Source organism: Lycium ferocissimum, chromosome 8 (assembly GCF_029784015.1).
Source record: "Lycium ferocissimum isolate CSIRO_LF1 chromosome 8, AGI_CSIRO_Lferr_CH_V1, whole genome shotgun sequence".
Taxonomy (NCBI): Eukaryota; Viridiplantae; Streptophyta; class Magnoliopsida; order Solanales; family Solanaceae; genus Lycium; species Lycium ferocissimum.
The window spans coordinates 24,525,313-24,543,445 of NC_081349.1; the positions used below are offsets into that span (position 1 = coordinate 24,525,313).

Consider the following 18,133-nt stretch of genomic DNA (forward strand, 5'->3'; position numbering starts at 1 on the left):
CACTTTTCACTCGATTCTTAGTTTTGTGCTTCCTCACATAGATGATCCATTTAGCAGACCTAACTAATGCTAAATCTGTTTCAAAAGTCTATCATTATTTAGAGAGAAACAAAAATATTTCTTGACTCTTTTTATATTAAAAATTCCATGGATATCTCTAGTTAAAATTTTGTGATTTCTCACTTTTTGTATAATCTTAAATCTGCATACTTTCACTCAAAACAACTAAAAAAAAAAAAACTTATTAAATTCCATCCATTTTGGCTCACGCCGTACATATGAACAAAAAAATTCACTAGCTAAGCATAAATAATAGATTTCAGACCAATAAATCAAATAAACTATGGTAAAATCTTGAACTCAAATCCAAAAAGTTTATTTTCTGAATCCGAACACTTTGATTGAACCACAATATAGTTATAGCATAAAGAATACAGGTAATCGTCTCTAAAGAGAATCCACTAGTGGAAGTTTGTATTTTGTATACATATATAAATTATGTAGAGAAACACATGCACAGAGAAATCGTAGGCATGTGGACTTGGTCAAGGCTAGGATTATTTAAACAAAACAATGAGGTTTTTGGAATCACTTGTATTAGAAATAAATAAATAAAATTGATACAATGTTATTGGCATAAGGAACAAAGGAATTTTGATCCAACGGGAAGTCAAGACAGGTTATTTATTTAGAACGAATATTAATTAAATTAAAGTATGGTGCTTCAGTGTCGTATATGTTATACACATTAGGTCATGTCTATATTATTTTATTAATTAAAGGATCGACCATGTACTATACAAACAAAACAAAAAAAAAGTTGTGCTCTACAAATATTATAGGAACAGATAACCTAAGATGAGCTTTCGAAAGATCCATTTAGTACAATCATGCATTTATTATTAATTTTAGAACCAATCAGTAGTACTTTCTTCGTTAATTAAAATGTGTGTAGTAATTTAAAAGTAAAGTGAGAATGTGGATCACTTGACGGTATTTAAGTTAAGCCATAAATGTGTATATGAAAGACGTGTGTCTTTCATACATTGATCTGATCTAAACATCGGATACGAAATAAATTTTAATAATAGATCCAAGGATGAGGATGAGTCCTAGAGCTCGTTTGGATTGGCTTATAAATTGGTCAAACTAGCTTATAAGCCATTTTTTAACTTATTTGGGTGTTTGGTAAAATAAAAAACAACTTAAATTAAGTTAAAAAGTGTTTTTTTTTTCTTAAAAGTCATTTTGGTTTGATCAATAATTTTACTCTTTTATCCCTTATATTTTCTGTTAATTCCAATACTACCCTTATTTCTAAAAACCCTTTAAGCACTTTTATCCAAACACGTAACTGCTTATTTATAAAATAACTTTCAGCACTTAAAAAGTACTTTAAGCACTTATGCTTAAAAGCTACTTTTTTTCAGCTAATCCAAACGGACTCCTAGTGGAAATCATGAGGTCTCGGGTTCAAATCTCAACGGAGATAAAATTACTAAGGTGATTTCTTCCTTCTGTCTAAGTCTTAGTGGATAGAGTTGGTTACTAATACCTTATAAAATTAGTTAAGATTCACACTAGTTGATCTAGACACCATGATTAGAAAAATGTTTAATAATATCACTAAACACTCATAAAACCAAGTTTAGATGCAAATCCAATCAAAATGCGTACATCAAAATCGGGCCAATATCCGGTCGACAACCAACTCACTGATGGGCCCAGTATTTACATTGAGTCTCGCCAGAAAAATCAAGTTTTATGACGGAAAAATTCGTCACAATTCCTTTACAAATTGTAAATTTTAATTAGTAGAATGATTAAACCCCCACCCCCTCGCCCAAAGCCCCGCCCAAAAAAAAAAAAAAAAAAAAAAAAAAAAAAAAAAGGAACCTTATCTTTTTTCCCTATTAGGCATTTCGGATTAAGAAGATGAGAAAATGTGTTTATCTCTATATGAAGGGTTGGCTTCGTTATTTCCGAAGTGTGAAGTGGAAGAGAATGAATGCCATAATTGGAGTATTAAATAAAAAGACTTTTTGATTTTTTTTTTTTAGTCTTCATTGTAAAAAAGTAATTAATTATTGTTTGACTTAGTAGCACAATATAAATATAATTAGTTTGCTTAAAGATAGAAGAAAGAAAGCTACACACAAAGAAAGAAAGCGAAAAAGAAAATATTCCATTGAGTGAAGTATGTAATTTCATCAGACAACTCATGGATCATGATGACACTTCATGTGAAATATCAAAAAAAATTGTACATTTTCTGTGGAAAAAATGAAAGGCCAACAAAGTGGACATATTATCCCTTTGTTGTTTCCTCCTTTTTTCAATTTCCTTCCACTTTGCGGCGTTATTGGAAACTTAGAATTCAAGACAACTTCTTCAAGGACAACTATAGTTATTAGTGAAGAACAACTCAACACTTGTACTCAATGGGACCCAAACTAAGTCCTATAATCTTAAAGTAAAAATACAGAAAATAGGATATGTAATAATGGTAATGATGACGGTGATAAATCATATCATACAAGTTACGACTAAGGATTAGTTGCTTCTGGCAGAAACGGATTTATAATTTAAAGCTTAGTTAATATATAAAAATAATTAAAATTTATGACTAAATTTTTACAAATATTTAGTAAATTTCTTAATATATGCATAGAGTCTGGACAAAAAATACCATGTGATACAAAAATCGGATATGTAATAACGGTAATGATAAATGATAACGGTGATAAATCATATCATAGGATTAAGGCCTATATAAAGACCCAGACTAAGTCATACTCTATTCTTAAAGTCATGCATGTTCCAGATGCCCAAAGTTAGTGGCATGACTTCAGGAGTGAGATTCACATGCATGTTAATGACATATTTGAATCTTTTTATAAATTTAACTTAAGACTTTTATCTAGAACAGATAAAAAGGACATATCCAATTGGAATCTTGGTACTTTTTTCTATTTTTCTCTTAAATGTAAGCACTCACTCACTACAACTAAAAACTACTTATGGCATGTGATAGTTTTATATTACAGTTGGGTAGAATTATTGAACTCTTTTTAATTGAGGGAAACATGTCACATATTATTCTTTCTTTCTTTCTTTCTTTTTTTTTTTTTTTTTTTGGGTTTTTGTGCTTGAACAAGCATTTTCATTGATAAAGTAAGAAACATAAGGAGTATATTACAGTACATATAAGGGTCGGAATCCCTGCTTTATTGAAACTAAAGTTCTAATATAGTAAAGGAAGGTGGGGATACATATGTCCTAATGGCTAGTGCCTTAGTCCTTGCTAGTTGTTTTCCATACTTTGCCATAGCATCTGTCACACCATTTGACGTCCTATGTTTGTGACATATTATTCCCTTATAGGACCGTTTTATCCCGTCAACTGTATTTGTTGATTTTTCTAAGAAGACCTTTTCTTGAATCATTTAATTTATCATGGGAAAGTATTCAACATTTTTAAATTATTACTAGAGTCCATGTAGGAGCATATAAGATCAAGACCCGACCCGCATAACAACATTTTCTGTTTTCTACACGCCCTGCACCACATAGATAGATCCAGTCCACTCCAACCTGCTAATTAAAGTTTTTAAAAAAATTTATCACTTTGTTATTTAGGCGCCTTCAGTATGGGTCATGTTCGGTTGATTAAAAAAAAAATTAAAATATTTTTTTAGGAAACAAGTTCTTTAAAAATGAGGAAAATAACTTTCCTTATGCATAAAAGTAGGGAAAACAAGTTGCACATGCGGTTTACACATTGATTGTGTCCTCCCCGCCTTCCTACACACCTCATCTTCACCGCCACTCCTATCCGAACACCCCCGCCTCCCAGAGTATTTATCTAAATTACATACAAATGTTTTTAGAATATTATTTTTCACTTACTAACCGAACACACCCATCGTTAGAAAATGTAAATAGAAAACGATTGTGTCAACTAACATTTCATGGGTCAGTTATAGACAGGTCATAGGGGTGTGAAAAGAGGGGATGCATCAGGTTTTGGAACTAAGGCCCAAACTTGAGTTAATCTCAAACTTCTCGAGTTCGGGCAATTTGCAGGATTGCCCTTCGCTGGGGGTGGTCTTTAATTTTTACCCCTCAAAATGGTGGTCTTTAAATTCTGCCCTTCAGGCAGAATTTGGCCTGCACAGGCAGAATTTCTGCCCGTGCAAATTCTGCCTTAAGGCAGAATTTTGCTAGGCAGATTTGCAAAATTTTGCTTTGCGAATTTTTTATTTTTTTTTAACTGAGCTGGAGTTCGAACCCACAACCTTGGGGTATTAAGTGATGGATAAAATTTAAAAACCACCAATTTGAAGGGCAAAAATTAAAGATCACCCCAAATAAAGGGCAATCCACGCAAAAAAAAAAGTATATCAACTAGTTTGTAGCCCAATTTCTATTTCTTAGGCCCATCTTGATAAAGAGGTGGGCCACTTCAGTTTATGCCGAACTACAGAACACGAAGTTGGACAAAATAGTAAATGGAAGATTCTTAGGACTCAAAATCATACTCGTCCAGACAAGGCATACAAATCAGACTTTTTAATTGTAGCTTGTGCTGTAAAGAAAGATAAGAACTTCCATTATAGCTATTCTTAATAATATGGGAAAACAGAGAGTTCAGAACTCAATATAAACTAATAAATATTTACAAGCACATTCTATGGATGATCAAAGCTTGGCTTTGTCAATAAATTTGTTTCTGTTTTGTTTGATCATACCGATGACAGCTACAAGCATCGGATTTTCAAAGTCCAGAAAAATGGCATCAGGCATTGACATTCACTCCTCACCAATTGTTACACGAGCAACCAAAATGGATGAACATAATGGCCATCCTAACACTATGCAGCACAAGCCAAAAGGAATGCATCTTCACAATAACTAAAATAAAAACACATATTGGCACCAGCTTTATTCAATCACTATAGTGAAATAGATCTAAGATATTTGGAAATATCTCCAAATACTGGTGGTGCTATCTGCCATATTCATAGTTTTATCAGTACAACAGTACAACAATGACAAAGTTTACATGTCAATTGGACCGCTTAACCCTAGGCAAAAATATCAGCTCCTGGAGCTGGCTGCAGGGCCGTCAAATGTAACAGAAAGGGAGCACTGAGCTCAGGCCATCCTCCCTTCTTGTAAAGAGAATGAACCAGGGAAGTAATTCTTTAGCTCATCTTAGCTACATGCCCAATGCTATAAACAGTATCAAGTATGTCTCATCTATAACCTCTCTAGTTCACAAGTTAAAGATCTCAAATAAGTACGAAAATTACTCCGGAAAAGAATTTCCACTCGAGTCATCAGAGAAGAGCTACTGAGGTGGCACCGCAGGCTGTTCTGTTTGCGGTGCTGCAGCAGACTGCATTTGTTGAAATGGAGCAACAGGCTGTTCATGCACTGCTGCAGCAGACTGATTTGATTGAGCTGGTGCGGCAGGCTGTTCTTGTTCGGGTCTTACACAAGGCCTCCACACTGTTTCTGTCCCTATATCCATTAAAGCGATACCCTTTGCCACCAAATCAGTTCTGATCTGATCACTTCTACCGAACTCCTTGTTTTTCCTTGCTAGTGTTCTTTCCTCTATTGCATGCAAAACATCTTCCTCTGTCAACTCAGCCCTTTTCAATGCCCTCTCTTTAAACTGCTGCAAAACCTACACAGCAAAATAAACGAATTAAATAAGACTCAACATCTGAAACTCTCATATAGTAACAGGAAACAAAGGTGCTCTCTCCATTGCAATTTGTTTCAGCATTTCTAGACTACAAACAAGATTACCAAGAAAGAAAGAAAGACTTTAGACACATAGGTAATTAACTTGTATTTAAAACATTGTTTACGGATGGGATGTGGGCTATAACAAGACTGACACAATGGAAATGACGATGTTAACCAGTTCTAAATATAGAAAGGTGCTAATCTTTTTTAAACAAAAGGAAGAGTGCCAAAAAATTGAGACATAGGGAGTACTAATTCTGGCAGTACCTCAGCACATGTTAAACTGGAGAGCAAGCCAAGGACATCCAATATTGCTTTCACCTCTTTCAGGAGCTCGGTTAGGGACAAAAAGGCAGTTAAATGTTGTTGCCTTTGCTGCTTTTTCTGGAAAGATCAATAGATAATGGAATATTTTGGTTATATCACACCAGCCATATGCAGAATTAAAAAGTAAAGTAGAGTCCTCACCTTCAGCATGTTCAAATAACTATTCATGAGTCGAAGCGCTTCTTGAAGAGCAGCATTTAAAATTGTGGGTGTATGCAAGTCATCAGAGAGTTTTGTCTCCAACTCACTACGCAGCTTCGTGATGCCTTCTTTGGCCTGAGGGCTAACACGCCCCTTTACATTTGTTGCAGTTTCAGCTCCTTGTTGGAAAACTGAGAGGGCTTCTTCACTATCATGTAAGGTCTATCAATCACAAAAATTACCCAAATAAATGTCTAAAAATAAAATATATGTGAACAATAGATTCTGTATTGGCGAGACAGTTTTAAAGTCGCATGAACATTCATGTAATAGGAGAAAGATCATATATATATATATATATATATATATAAAAGCTTCAGACAACCTTCATTTTTTAATTGAACTAGCAAGTTGCTGAGACCATAAGCCATAAACCATATAACACAGTTCAGCTATTGTGCATACGAAGTAGCAGTAGAACCACAATCCGCTAAAAGACTTGACTGCAGATCTAAAAGGAACATGTATGGACAGACGGAAATTAAAGAGAGACACCAAATGTTGCATAGGAATCGCTTGTATCAGTCATCAAGAAGCTAATCTTTTTTCTGATAAGATAATATAAATTACATTAACCAAGCACCAAGAAGGTACTGGAACCAAACAACTCACAACAAATCTAAAACAATTACAATCTCAAAGCTTCTATAAAAGCAAGAAGCAAAAATAATTGAACAAGAGGTATTAAAAGGACATTAAATGTTTTTCCTGACCTGATAAATGTAGAACACAGATTCTGAAGCAATTTCTATCTGTGATATTGAGTAATTAACCGGAGATCGGTAGTGATTTCCCAACAAGAAGTACCTCAATGCAAGGGGATGGTACAATCGAGTAACCTACAAAATATGCATGCTATGATCCTTAACATCATAAGAACAACCACACTAAGACAGTTCACAGTAGCTAATGAGTACATTCTACCTCACGTATAGTGAAGAAGTTCCCCAATGATTTCGACATTTTCTCGTCATCTATGTTCACAAAACCATTATGCATCCAGTAACTAATATTACTCTCCCGGCAAGCAGCGCAACTCTGGGCGATCTCATTTTCATGGTGAGGAAAAGTCAAGTCCATTCCACCACCATGTATATCAAAGGAATGTGTCAGATAGTACGCACTCATTGCACTGCATTCTATATGCCAACCTGGTCTCCCAGGACCCCAGGGGCTCTCCCAACTTGGTTCACCAGGCTTTGCAGCCTGTAAAGAAATGAAATTAACATGTAAGGCTAAAAAGTTTTAACTCTGTAGAAAAACTAAAAGAAAACTTCTCACCTTCCACAAGGCAAAGTCAGCAGGATTTCGCTTTCTTGAATCAACTCCAACTCGTTCTCCAGCTCGATTATCTTCTAATTTTCGTCCAGATAATCGACCATACTCTGGAAAACTATCAACAGAGAAATAAACATCTCCATCGATTGTGTATGCACAGCCATTAGCCATTATCTGCAGGTGACAGCTCAAGAACATAACATTAAGAAGCAAGCAGACATCTGGAGAAAAGGAAAACAGGAGTTTAACGTAGATCTAATATAGAATGATAAGATAAATGCATACTTCAAGCAATATTTTAAACTTTTCTCTATTGTTCATCCTTACTACACACACATATATATATATATATATATATATATATATATATATATATTCTCTCATTATAAACAAGAACAAATTTTCCAGCCTCTCTTTTGGTGCAAAGGATACTATCCGGGGATGTAGTTCTTATTGCTTTTTTTCAAAAGCAGCAAGTAAATGACAAACAAGTTTGCATTACAGAACTGCATGACCATCCATGTTATTAAACTTGTGAGAAGGAGAAACCACATATAACGTCAAATAAACACAACAAGATGAATCCGAGATCCTATACTATCAAAGATTCAAATGACATACATGGTTTTCAGAGTATTTAGAAAACATCTCTATCTAAAGATTGGGCCTATTACAGCCTCCATCCAGGGAGAAGAAATCAGAGAAAAGTTTGCATCAGAAAACTGCATTTGCAGATTTTAACAGAAACAGACCCCATCTCTTTTTTAAAAAAATAACTGGTGAAATAAAGTAATCAAACAGACCCCATCTCTGCTCAAGTGGGATTTCAACTTAATTTTGTTACTACAGGGAGAAAATGGGAGGGATCACATCAATTAGCTTTTACTTGTCAGAACAGGTTTTGGAAGAGAATATCTAAATGTGAGTACCTTAGCTATCATATCTTTAATCTGCTCCATATGATCAGTAACACGTGGCTGATGCGTCGGTTGGAGGCAATGGAGATCATCCATGTCTTTTAGAAACTCTTGGCAGTATCGACCACTCAAAGCTTTTGGGTCTTCTCCAAGCTCATTAGCCCGCTTAATTATCTGGAAAGAACTGACCGTTATGCATCTGAAGTATTATATAAAGTGAGATAACTGATATTGCCAAGTTTATCCATAAAGAATAAAAAGAAAAACGCCTAAAGCTCCTTTTATCTTGGGGAGAGAGAACATAAAAGAGACTTACTCCCCAAAATTGTACATCTCACCTTGTCGTCTACATCAGTGAAGTTGCGCACATACACAACATCATATCCCAAGTATTTCAGATATCTGTAAATACCAGATCATGGAAAATTCCCATCAGACTGTTAATAATTTGATGTAAAAACTATCAAAGACTACTAAAGAACTAAGCTAAATGCACTGACATCGAATAGAACCAAAACACATGATAAATAGCCGTTTGGACATGATTTGAAATCATGTTTAGACGTGCAATTTGGATTTCTTAAGTTGTATTTTTTCTTATAGACATAAATACCCCACAAGTTGTGAAAACTATCAAAACTCTCCCAATTCTTATACAATCTTACCAAATGAGCATGTCATAGTTCATAAGAAAATTAATACGCTACTAGAAGGCCTTTCTAAAAAATACAACATCAATTGATCAAACTTTAGTTCAATAAAAAGAAAATTTTAACATGAATAGTAATGTAACTACTCTTTAATATAATCCTCTCACATGGTACGAACATAAATAACGGTTGGTAGAAGTTAATGAGGTTGATAAAGTAATTGTTAAAAATGTCTACCAACTTATGGGTCTTTTTTAACAAAATATAAACTTATTGGTCAAGTTTTACATTTAAAAATTTTGAAATCATGATTTGAAATCCCAAATCATGCCTTTTTGGATGATTTGGGATTTCATCTCTTGAGATGAAATCATGAAATGAAATTGCATGCTGATTTCATCTCATGCCTTGAAATCATGACATGAAATCGCATGTCCAAACACCTACATAAGCCCCGTCATAATCTAAACAGAAGCTCTTCATGGGTTTTTTCTCCTTTTTGTAGGTAAGTAAACCAATTTTCGGCTCCCATGTTCAATGACCACAAGGAGAGACTAGTCCAGGTTAATGAAGTAAAGAGGTGCCAACTTGCAGCAACCACGTGGCATTTATGACACATTAAAACAGCGACAATGCTTATTCTACAGAAAATGCAACACAATGCAAAAGTCGAAACGTCCATGTAATGCGAAATTTCAAATCCAAGATAGAGACCAAAAATACAAAGAAAATCTAATTTCATCAGAACACCTTCCATGTTATTCGCTGACATTCATGCAATGATTCGGTTTCCATCTTCATTAGCAGAATCAATACCACATCTCACTTTTTCCAAAAACCAGCATCACTATTGTAAGACACCAAGAAGAGCAACAAGACGTCTTCAATTACTTACTATAAATCAGCAAACTTATTTTAAATACGATTTTCTGAATCAAATTTATAGATATCTATAACTATTAAAAGTAGTCTTAGTTTTTATGTATTCTTTAATTTAATAAGTCAACGAGACAAGGTCTGAAACAACAAATAGACTGAACCTCATATTCCGAAGTGTCCTTTTTGGGAGATGAGAAGTAATCAACACATATTTTTCATCCAACAAATAAAATAAATCTCCAAATTATGCTCAACAAAAACTACTAATATTCCCTAATCCCAAACAAAACTAGGATTGGCTATATGAATATTCTGTAACCATTCCGCTCTATTTGGGTCCAACATCATTCCCATATTACTTTATTATCAGTAATTTGGGGCCTCTTAAACTAAAATTCACTAAATCTCACACTCAACTACTCATAAACGCCGGACATGATGTAACATAATATAAGTGTAACAACAACTAAACCTTAATACCAACTAACTGGTAGCCTATATGGATAGAACACAATGGTACAATTCCAATTTTTTATTTAAACTAGTTATTTCAAAATAATTACAGGTAGACCAAAATATCCTCAATTGAGACATGTTTCACTCAAACATCCTACTAAATTTCCATTTCCAACCATGTTTCTCAATCAACCAACTTCCTCTACTTATAACTTAGCTCCACTCACATATAACAAACAAAACCAAACTTTCAATTCCTTTCATACTAGTTATTTCAGAATAACTCCTACTAGATCCACCAAATTCCCTAAATGAAACTGTTTCAGTCAAACTTCCGGTTTTCTAAAATCTCCAATCATGTTTCTCGATCAATCAACTTCCCCTGCATAATACCTTCAGCTCAATTTTACACAAACACATAACAAGGCAGCAAAGCAACAAGCCAAAATTACAAACAACTAGAATCAAAACCAAAAACAAAACAAAAAAACTCAACTTAATGCAGCTACAATTGGAAAAGAAAATCCACTAAATTTGACCTGTATAGAACGGCAAAGCCGACATAGTACACTTTCACCTTGCCAAGTTCCTTCAATTTAAAACTAGTTATTTCAGACTAATTCCAATTAGATCCCCCAAATTCCCCTAAATGAAACTGTTCTATCTCCAATCATGTTCCTCGATCAATCAACTTCCTCTATGTACTTTCAGCCTATGTTACTCGGACTCTACTAAAACGTCATCGGGTGCGTGTCGGATCCTTCAAAAGTAGTGTATTTTAGGAGGATCCGACACAGGTGCAGCAACACTTTTGAAAAGTCCGAGTAACTTAGCTTTCAGCACAACTTTATACGAACACATAACATAGCAAGACATCAACAAGCCAAAATTACAAACAACTCAAATCGAAACCAAAAAATAAAAAAAGCCTCAACTTAATTCAGAAACAATTGAAATATAATCCATTAAAGTTTTGATGAAGAGAAGGTCGAAGGCAATCTATTCATTAACTGTTCTATTCAAACTTTGAGCACTTTATACCAACACATAAGATAGCAACAGAGAAACAAGCAAAAATTAGAAACAACTCGAATTAGATCCCCTAAATGAAACTGTCCGATTTAATCATGTTTCCCGATCAATCAATGCAGTTAAAATTGAAAGAAAATATTAGACCTGTAGAGAATGTCGAAAGCGACGTAGGCACGGGCATGACCGATGTGACTGAAATCGTAACTGGTAACACCACACACATACATTTTGACCTTTCCATTTTCCTTTGGTTTGAAGACTTCCTTTTGCCTAGTCATTGTATTGTACACTTGAAATTCAACCTTCTCCTTTTCATTTTCCTTTACCTTATCCTTACCCTTATTCATTTCGACCGGAAAAGGAAAATCAATTTACTTCTCTCTTCCCACAAAAACCCTAAATCCGGCCGCTCAGATGTGTGCGTGTGTTAGCGTACAAGAGAGAGAGATACTATGGAACGTTGCTTAGTAGAGTAATTTTTAAAGGTTAATATGCATTCGCTATTCCCTTCATTTCAATTTATGTGATATTTTTCATTTTTTAAGCTATCAATTTGACCAAATTTTATATTAGATTAACTTAATATTTTAAAATTAAAGTATATATATTTAAAAACTAAATGAAAATCACTATAGTTTGCAACTTTTTCTCATATAAAAATACATCTTAAAATGTTAGTTAAAGTTACAACTTTAAACGAAAAATTATCCATTAGTAGTATTTTTGATCCCTTATCTGATGTAGCTCATATGGTATCTGACTAAGCGTATTAAATATTTAATTAATTGAATAGTGTGTTTTTAATTGCTTTGCTTGTAAATTTTTACAAATTTACTATAGGTATTAATGGTTTCACCGCTTAATTACTCATATGTTATGTTACTACTTCATGTTTGATGGTAATATAACTCTATCAATAGTCAAATATAGTATAATTTCTACATGAAAGGACAAAAATACAACTAATTGAATGTTAAACATACCGCGTAATAGAGTACATCATACGGACCAAAAAAATAATTTAGGGACTAAAAGAGCTATTATCTCATCCCTTAAAGGTAATAAAGAAGTTAGTTATACTTGGGGGAAATGTTTTTTATTTTAAGTATATAGAAAAGGTAAAGTTTTTATGGAAAGGGAAAGGTTTAGAAAATTTTATTAGTGAGAAGAATGAGCTAAATCTGCTGAAGATATACTAAATAGGACATTAATACAAAAACATGGTAATTAAATAAGTAAGTATTATTAAAATTCTTTAAACGAGCAAAAGAGAAAAAAAAATATAGGATAGAATCTAAATTGCAATGAAGAAAGTGGCATATTTTTTTATTTTTTTTGACCCAATCCTAAATGAATTTGGAATTTTTTGGTGGTACATAAATGAGCAAATAACATTTTTAGTCCCTGAGTTATTGTTGTATTCTTATTTTTGTCCTTGTGTTATTCTTGATAGCCCATTTAACCTTCAATTAAACTAAGTGTGTTGTTTTAGTCCCTAAGCTAACGGCAGTTAACTTTTTATTCTGCAATTACTAGTTGAAGTATGCCCATTAAATCAATTTCTTGTGTTTTTCTACGGGTTTTGGGGGCCTAAATCCGGGCTCAGATGTGTGTTGGTGTTTAAAAATCGAAATTACTACTATAATATAAGAGAGAATTCCCAACTTTTGTAGTCCTCACATATTTTTTTGGTCCATTTTATCCCAATTGAAGCTTTAACTATCTTAAAAGTTATCAACTATTTTGGTAAATTTGAATAACTATATGGGCATTTTAATACTACAAAGAGTGGTGATGTGTAAAAGGTGATATTGACACTACAAAAATCTATTTTTCAACCAAATTTAAATGTTTTTTTATCCATTTTACCCTTAATTAAAGCTTTAATTACTTTGTTTATTGTCACGCCCGAAAATAAACTTGACGAAACACGGCACTCGGTGCCTTATTTGTAGTAGAGTAATTTGCTGAATCAAAGGAGACATAATATGCGGAATATAACGTGAATGCATGATGAGCCTTTATAAAACATGAGATGTCATAATAATTTAATGAAACACTTGTTTAAATCATGAATCAATAACATGAATAAGCCAAATTTATGCAACTCCGAATGTCGACTTAATAACCGACTTTTAAAATGAAACCTCTATATATTTAAACAACTACAAGGAAAATACACTTAGATGCATAACTAATCATAAAATAAAGAGTTGACTAAACCCCGAATGAGATGGGGCTCACCAATAAGCCGATACGTTAGTTAGATGTGTCGTCCTGTATATCAGTGCCTGCATCGTGAAATGCAGGCCCCTCGAAAAATAAAAAGTATCACATGAATGGTATGTAAAGCAACGAAAGAAATAACATGGGACATGGAATAACATGGTAAGATTTTTGACCGAAACAGCCGGACATGAACATGAGCATGAGCATGAGCATAAGCATGGATACATACATATATATATATATATAACATGGTAAAAATATCATAAGTAGGGATAGTAATAACTTTTTAATTGTCTCTGCTTGCTTGTAAATCCTTGCCAGGGAACATGAGATTTAATAAAATATGAAAGGTATTAATGAGAGATCGTCGGGACATGGGTGGAGCGATCCTCATCCTACGGTGGCTACGTAGTTTCGGGCTATCAAGTTTCGGTAATTAAAGCAACTCCCAAAACATGAACATGTAAAATAGTGGCATTTCGCCCATAGTATATCATGAAACATAACTTGCTTGTACATGGTTTTCATGAATCATAACTTGCTTATACATGGTTTTCATGAATCATAACTTGCTTGTACATGGTTTTGCATGAATCATAACTTACTTGTATATGGTTTTCATGAATATAACTTACTTGTACATGGATATCATAAATTATAACTTGCTTGCATGAACTTGTAAAACATGTATAGTATTTTCTTGAAAATAGCATAATATATCATAACTAGCATGCATGAACCCATGGAATGAGATATATGGGTTTTCATGGATTAAAAATTCTTATTAATCATAAAGAAATATTAAGAACTCAATGATGGGATTATAATAATTCATAAGATATATAATAGGACATTAGGGTTATCATGAACATGGTATAGAAACCCTAGTTTTAGTAAGAATCATAATTTATTTTATGAGGCGTGGGGAAGAAACAATGATGTTCCCACATATAGATAGTAACTCTATTGCAATTAAGAAAACTTGAATTAAAGACTTTTTTGAAGAAGATTTCAAAATCTTTTTTGAACCTTGAGATGGGTTCCTAAAGTTAGAAAGAGATTAGGGACTTGAATTCAACCTAAAATCATGATAACTTTTGGTAGGGTTCTTGAGGCTTACTTTTGTTCTTGATGATGGGAGGTTAATTTTTCGTGAATGGGGTCTTTGGGGAAAGAAACCCAAACCTTAAATATAACTTAAAACGCGTAAACCCGACATTTTGACCCGTCCCTATTCAACGCGATGGTTCCGCGATGCGGGTTTCGCGCAACATTCTGAAGCTAAAAACTTGAGTTGTGCGATCTCTCGCGAAGCGGGGCCATCGCGCGCTCTCTCACGCGCCCGAGAAGCGGCCGGGTGTCGGTTCTGCACAGTGTTCGGTAAAATGGGCATAACTTCTTGTACATAACTCTGTTCAGGATACACAATATGCCGTTGGAAATATATTTCAAAGGGATACAACTTTTATATGTTGTAAGTTTTCTCAAATTCCCAACAGATTTGCACGAAATTTGGCAGGAAGGCAGACGTAACGAAAACTTAGCCGATTCCATAGGAAAGTGCCTTACTATTAGCCATATTGAGATGATCATATCTCCTTGATCCGATCTCTCGATTGGCTTGGTCCTTATATCGTTAGAAAGGTATTTCTACGTACTACAACTTTCATTGAAGGGTACTTTTCCCAAATTCCCAACTAATCAAAGAGTTATCAATGCCCGAAGTAGGCCTATCAACCATTTTCGCAAAACGCTCAAACCTTCAATTTTTTTCGCTAAAACTCTAATGATATGAGTCTAACCTTAGTTCTAAGATACGGGGTGTTACACCTATTTTCGTAAATTTAAATAACTATATGGACTTTTTTAATGCTACAAGGAGGTGATGACGAGGAAAAGGTGATGGTGACACTAAAAAAAATCTATTTATTCAACCAAATTTAAAATTGATCAACAAGCTTGTTGTCGTTTTTTTTTATGTAGAAATAATTTTATTAAACTTGTTTCAAATTATTTTATTCCTATAAAATTTATTATAGACAAGTAAAAAGTTACAGTGACATTCTCTTTCTACCTTAATACATGTTCAATTATTAAATTAAAATTTATTTTTATATATAGCTAAAAATATTTTAAAAAAAGTAATTATATATATATATAATTTCTTTAAAAAAATATATAAATAAATAAAATAAAATAATACGTCATTTCTTAACATGTTTTTTTTTTTTCTAGGAAGAGAAAAGATTATAGTAAGAAAAACAAATAATTCTATTAACTTTTCAGTTCTTTTTTTATGATTTAATTTGAAGAAACATCTACAAATGTATTTCGTCATATCTAGACTTTTATTTATTTAATTTTAAATTCTATTTTTATTTACAAAATCTGCAGACTCAAATTCTAAAACACGTGAAATTTACAACTATATGCTTATTTTGCAATATTCCCGACTAAATAAATTGCAGGAGGGAATCTTACAAACCTATGTGGTCAGTCTTTCATCTTCCGTACAATATTGAAACATCTCTGTAAGCAAAAACATGGCACCCTTTTTTCATTAGAGTTTATTGACAATCTATATACTACATAAAACACAAATAAATTTCTTTGGGGCTTTCGGATATGAGGAGCGCTTACCTAAATTCTAATCTCGAATTTCTTTTAACCACGATTGCATCGAGAGTTTCATCAATATTGATATCGACGATTTTAAGTTGTTTCTGATGTTAGCAAAAACCCTAAAACAGGGGACAAAGAATAAAACGTCTACGATTTTGAGGGTCAAACATCTACCACGGTGATTTTAATGGTAGATGTTTGATCCTCAAAATCGCTGGCAATTGTTGAAGTAAAGGCGAGGTGGAACGGAGTAAGCTAACAGATAAGAGAAGAGATGCGATGGGAAGAGGTGGAACATTCTCATGGATAGAAAGGCGAAGAGGAATACAAGATTATAGTACATGGCTATTAAGTCGTATATAATTTAGAAAGACTCGTAGCAGAAGGAAGTATTTTCAAATGACCAAATTGCCCTAGTTTGAATTTTAATCAACATAAGCACACACATTGAAACCCTCGTTTATTATTATTTTTATAATTATAAAAGAATGTTTGAAGAAAGTTTTGAGCTTCACGCCTAACCATGGCACAGGGCGAAACACGGCACTCGGTGCCCATCTTGCGAAAAAAAGGCAAATTAGGCAAAGAACGTGAATGCATGATGAGCCTTTATAAAACGTAGTAAGTCATAATACTTAATAAAAATACTTGTTTAAACATGAGTGCGGAAATAACATGAATGAGCCAAATTGGCTATAAAATTTGGACATAACATAACACTAATTAAGTTACACAATCTAGAAACTAAAATAGTACACGTAGATTTATCATAAAACCCTCTTCTAAAAATTTTGGAAATTTCTCTTTTCACTTAATCACTTTCGTACCTTATAGTCAACAAACGCGAGGAAATAAAATTCTTTTTTTTAACGTGGGACATTTTTTAACATTCATTACAAAACATGGACATGAACTAGAAGTACATATATAATAACATAAGTAAAACAATAAGTAGGGAGAGAATTTCATAAACCTACAATGATATCACCAAATATATTTTCACTACATTAACGTGCCCATGGATCCATTCGGTGTAAAATTAAGGTGCTAACTAGGCAAAGATCCTTTTACATGGCTACGTAGTTTCATTTTCGAGCCTTCTCGGTAATTCGTGCAACTCCCAAAAACATGAACATGATATAATTGGCTAATAAGCCCATGATCAAGTTTTAAATACTTATCATAATCATAGAAATGTCACGACAATCCCATGGAAAATCTAGTTTTAGTAGAGTCAAAGGGTACAAGAGCGCTAAACATAGTCGCGGAATAAAGTCTTTGAAGAAGATTTCGAAAATACCCGAAGGCTACATATTGTTCCTATGAGTTTGGAGAGTCGAATATAAAAAGTCCTAAAAATAAACGCGTAAACCGAGGAGAGGTCCTTCGTGGGCCACGGATGACCAAGTAGCTCACCCCGAATGACCGAAAGATGTCACCCTCGCGTATCGCCCACGGGGTGTAGAACCGGAGCCCGGATCGTACTCGCACTCAACAAAAGTGCGGAAAAAGAAGAGTAGTATCGCACAACACTAGTACCGGTAAGCATCATAGGCCGACAATGATTAGATAACGCATGAAGAAGTGGAAACTAACAAGTAGCACATAGAGCAAACAGTATGGTCACATATAATATACAAGTAAAGTGTAAAGGAATCATGAAATCAACCAAGACAAGATATAGTTCACCAAATGATCACCAAATGTATGAGTGAATGAATGCAATGCAATGCAATAGTCACCTCTCTCACTCCACTCTCGTACACACATGCTAAGGGCAGT

At 33.7% G+C, this 18,133-nt stretch overlaps 1 protein-coding gene across 1 annotated transcript; it reads right to left on the reverse strand.

Annotated features, from left to right (window-relative positions):
- Window positions 1-4,915: 4,915 nt before the first annotated feature.
- On the reverse strand, window positions 4,916-11,849 carry LOC132067663 (cysteine--tRNA ligase 2, cytoplasmic). The gene is made up of 9 exons (XM_059460958.1): window positions 11,645-11,849; window positions 8,822-8,885; window positions 8,496-8,657; window positions 7,570-7,740; window positions 7,213-7,494; window positions 7,002-7,127; window positions 6,229-6,450; window positions 6,028-6,144; window positions 4,916-5,695 (listed from the first exon to the last, which is right to left on the reverse strand). The coding sequence occupies exons 1-9, from the start codon at window positions 11,845-11,847 to the stop codon at window positions 5,354-5,356; spliced, it is 1,689 nt and encodes a 562-aa protein (XP_059316941.1). The 5' UTR covers window positions 11,848-11,849; the 3' UTR covers window positions 4,916-5,353.
- Window positions 11,850-18,133: the final 6,284 nt, after the last annotated feature.

Excerpts from the sequence above, each read along its gene's own strand:
- LOC132067663 (XM_059460958.1), bottom strand. The coding sequence starts at position 11,847 with ATGAATAAGGGTAAGGATAAGGTAAAGGAAAATGAAAAGGAGAAGGTT. Across the intron at positions 6,145-6,228 it reads GTTATTTGAACATGCTGAAG|AAAAAGCAGCAAAGGCAACA; the intron begins GTGAGGACTCTA and ends TGATCTTTCCAG. Across the intron at positions 5,696-6,027 it reads CCAGTTTAACATGTGCTGAG|GTTTTGCAGCAGTTTAAAGA; the intron begins GTACTGCCAGAA and ends TTTGCTGTGTAG.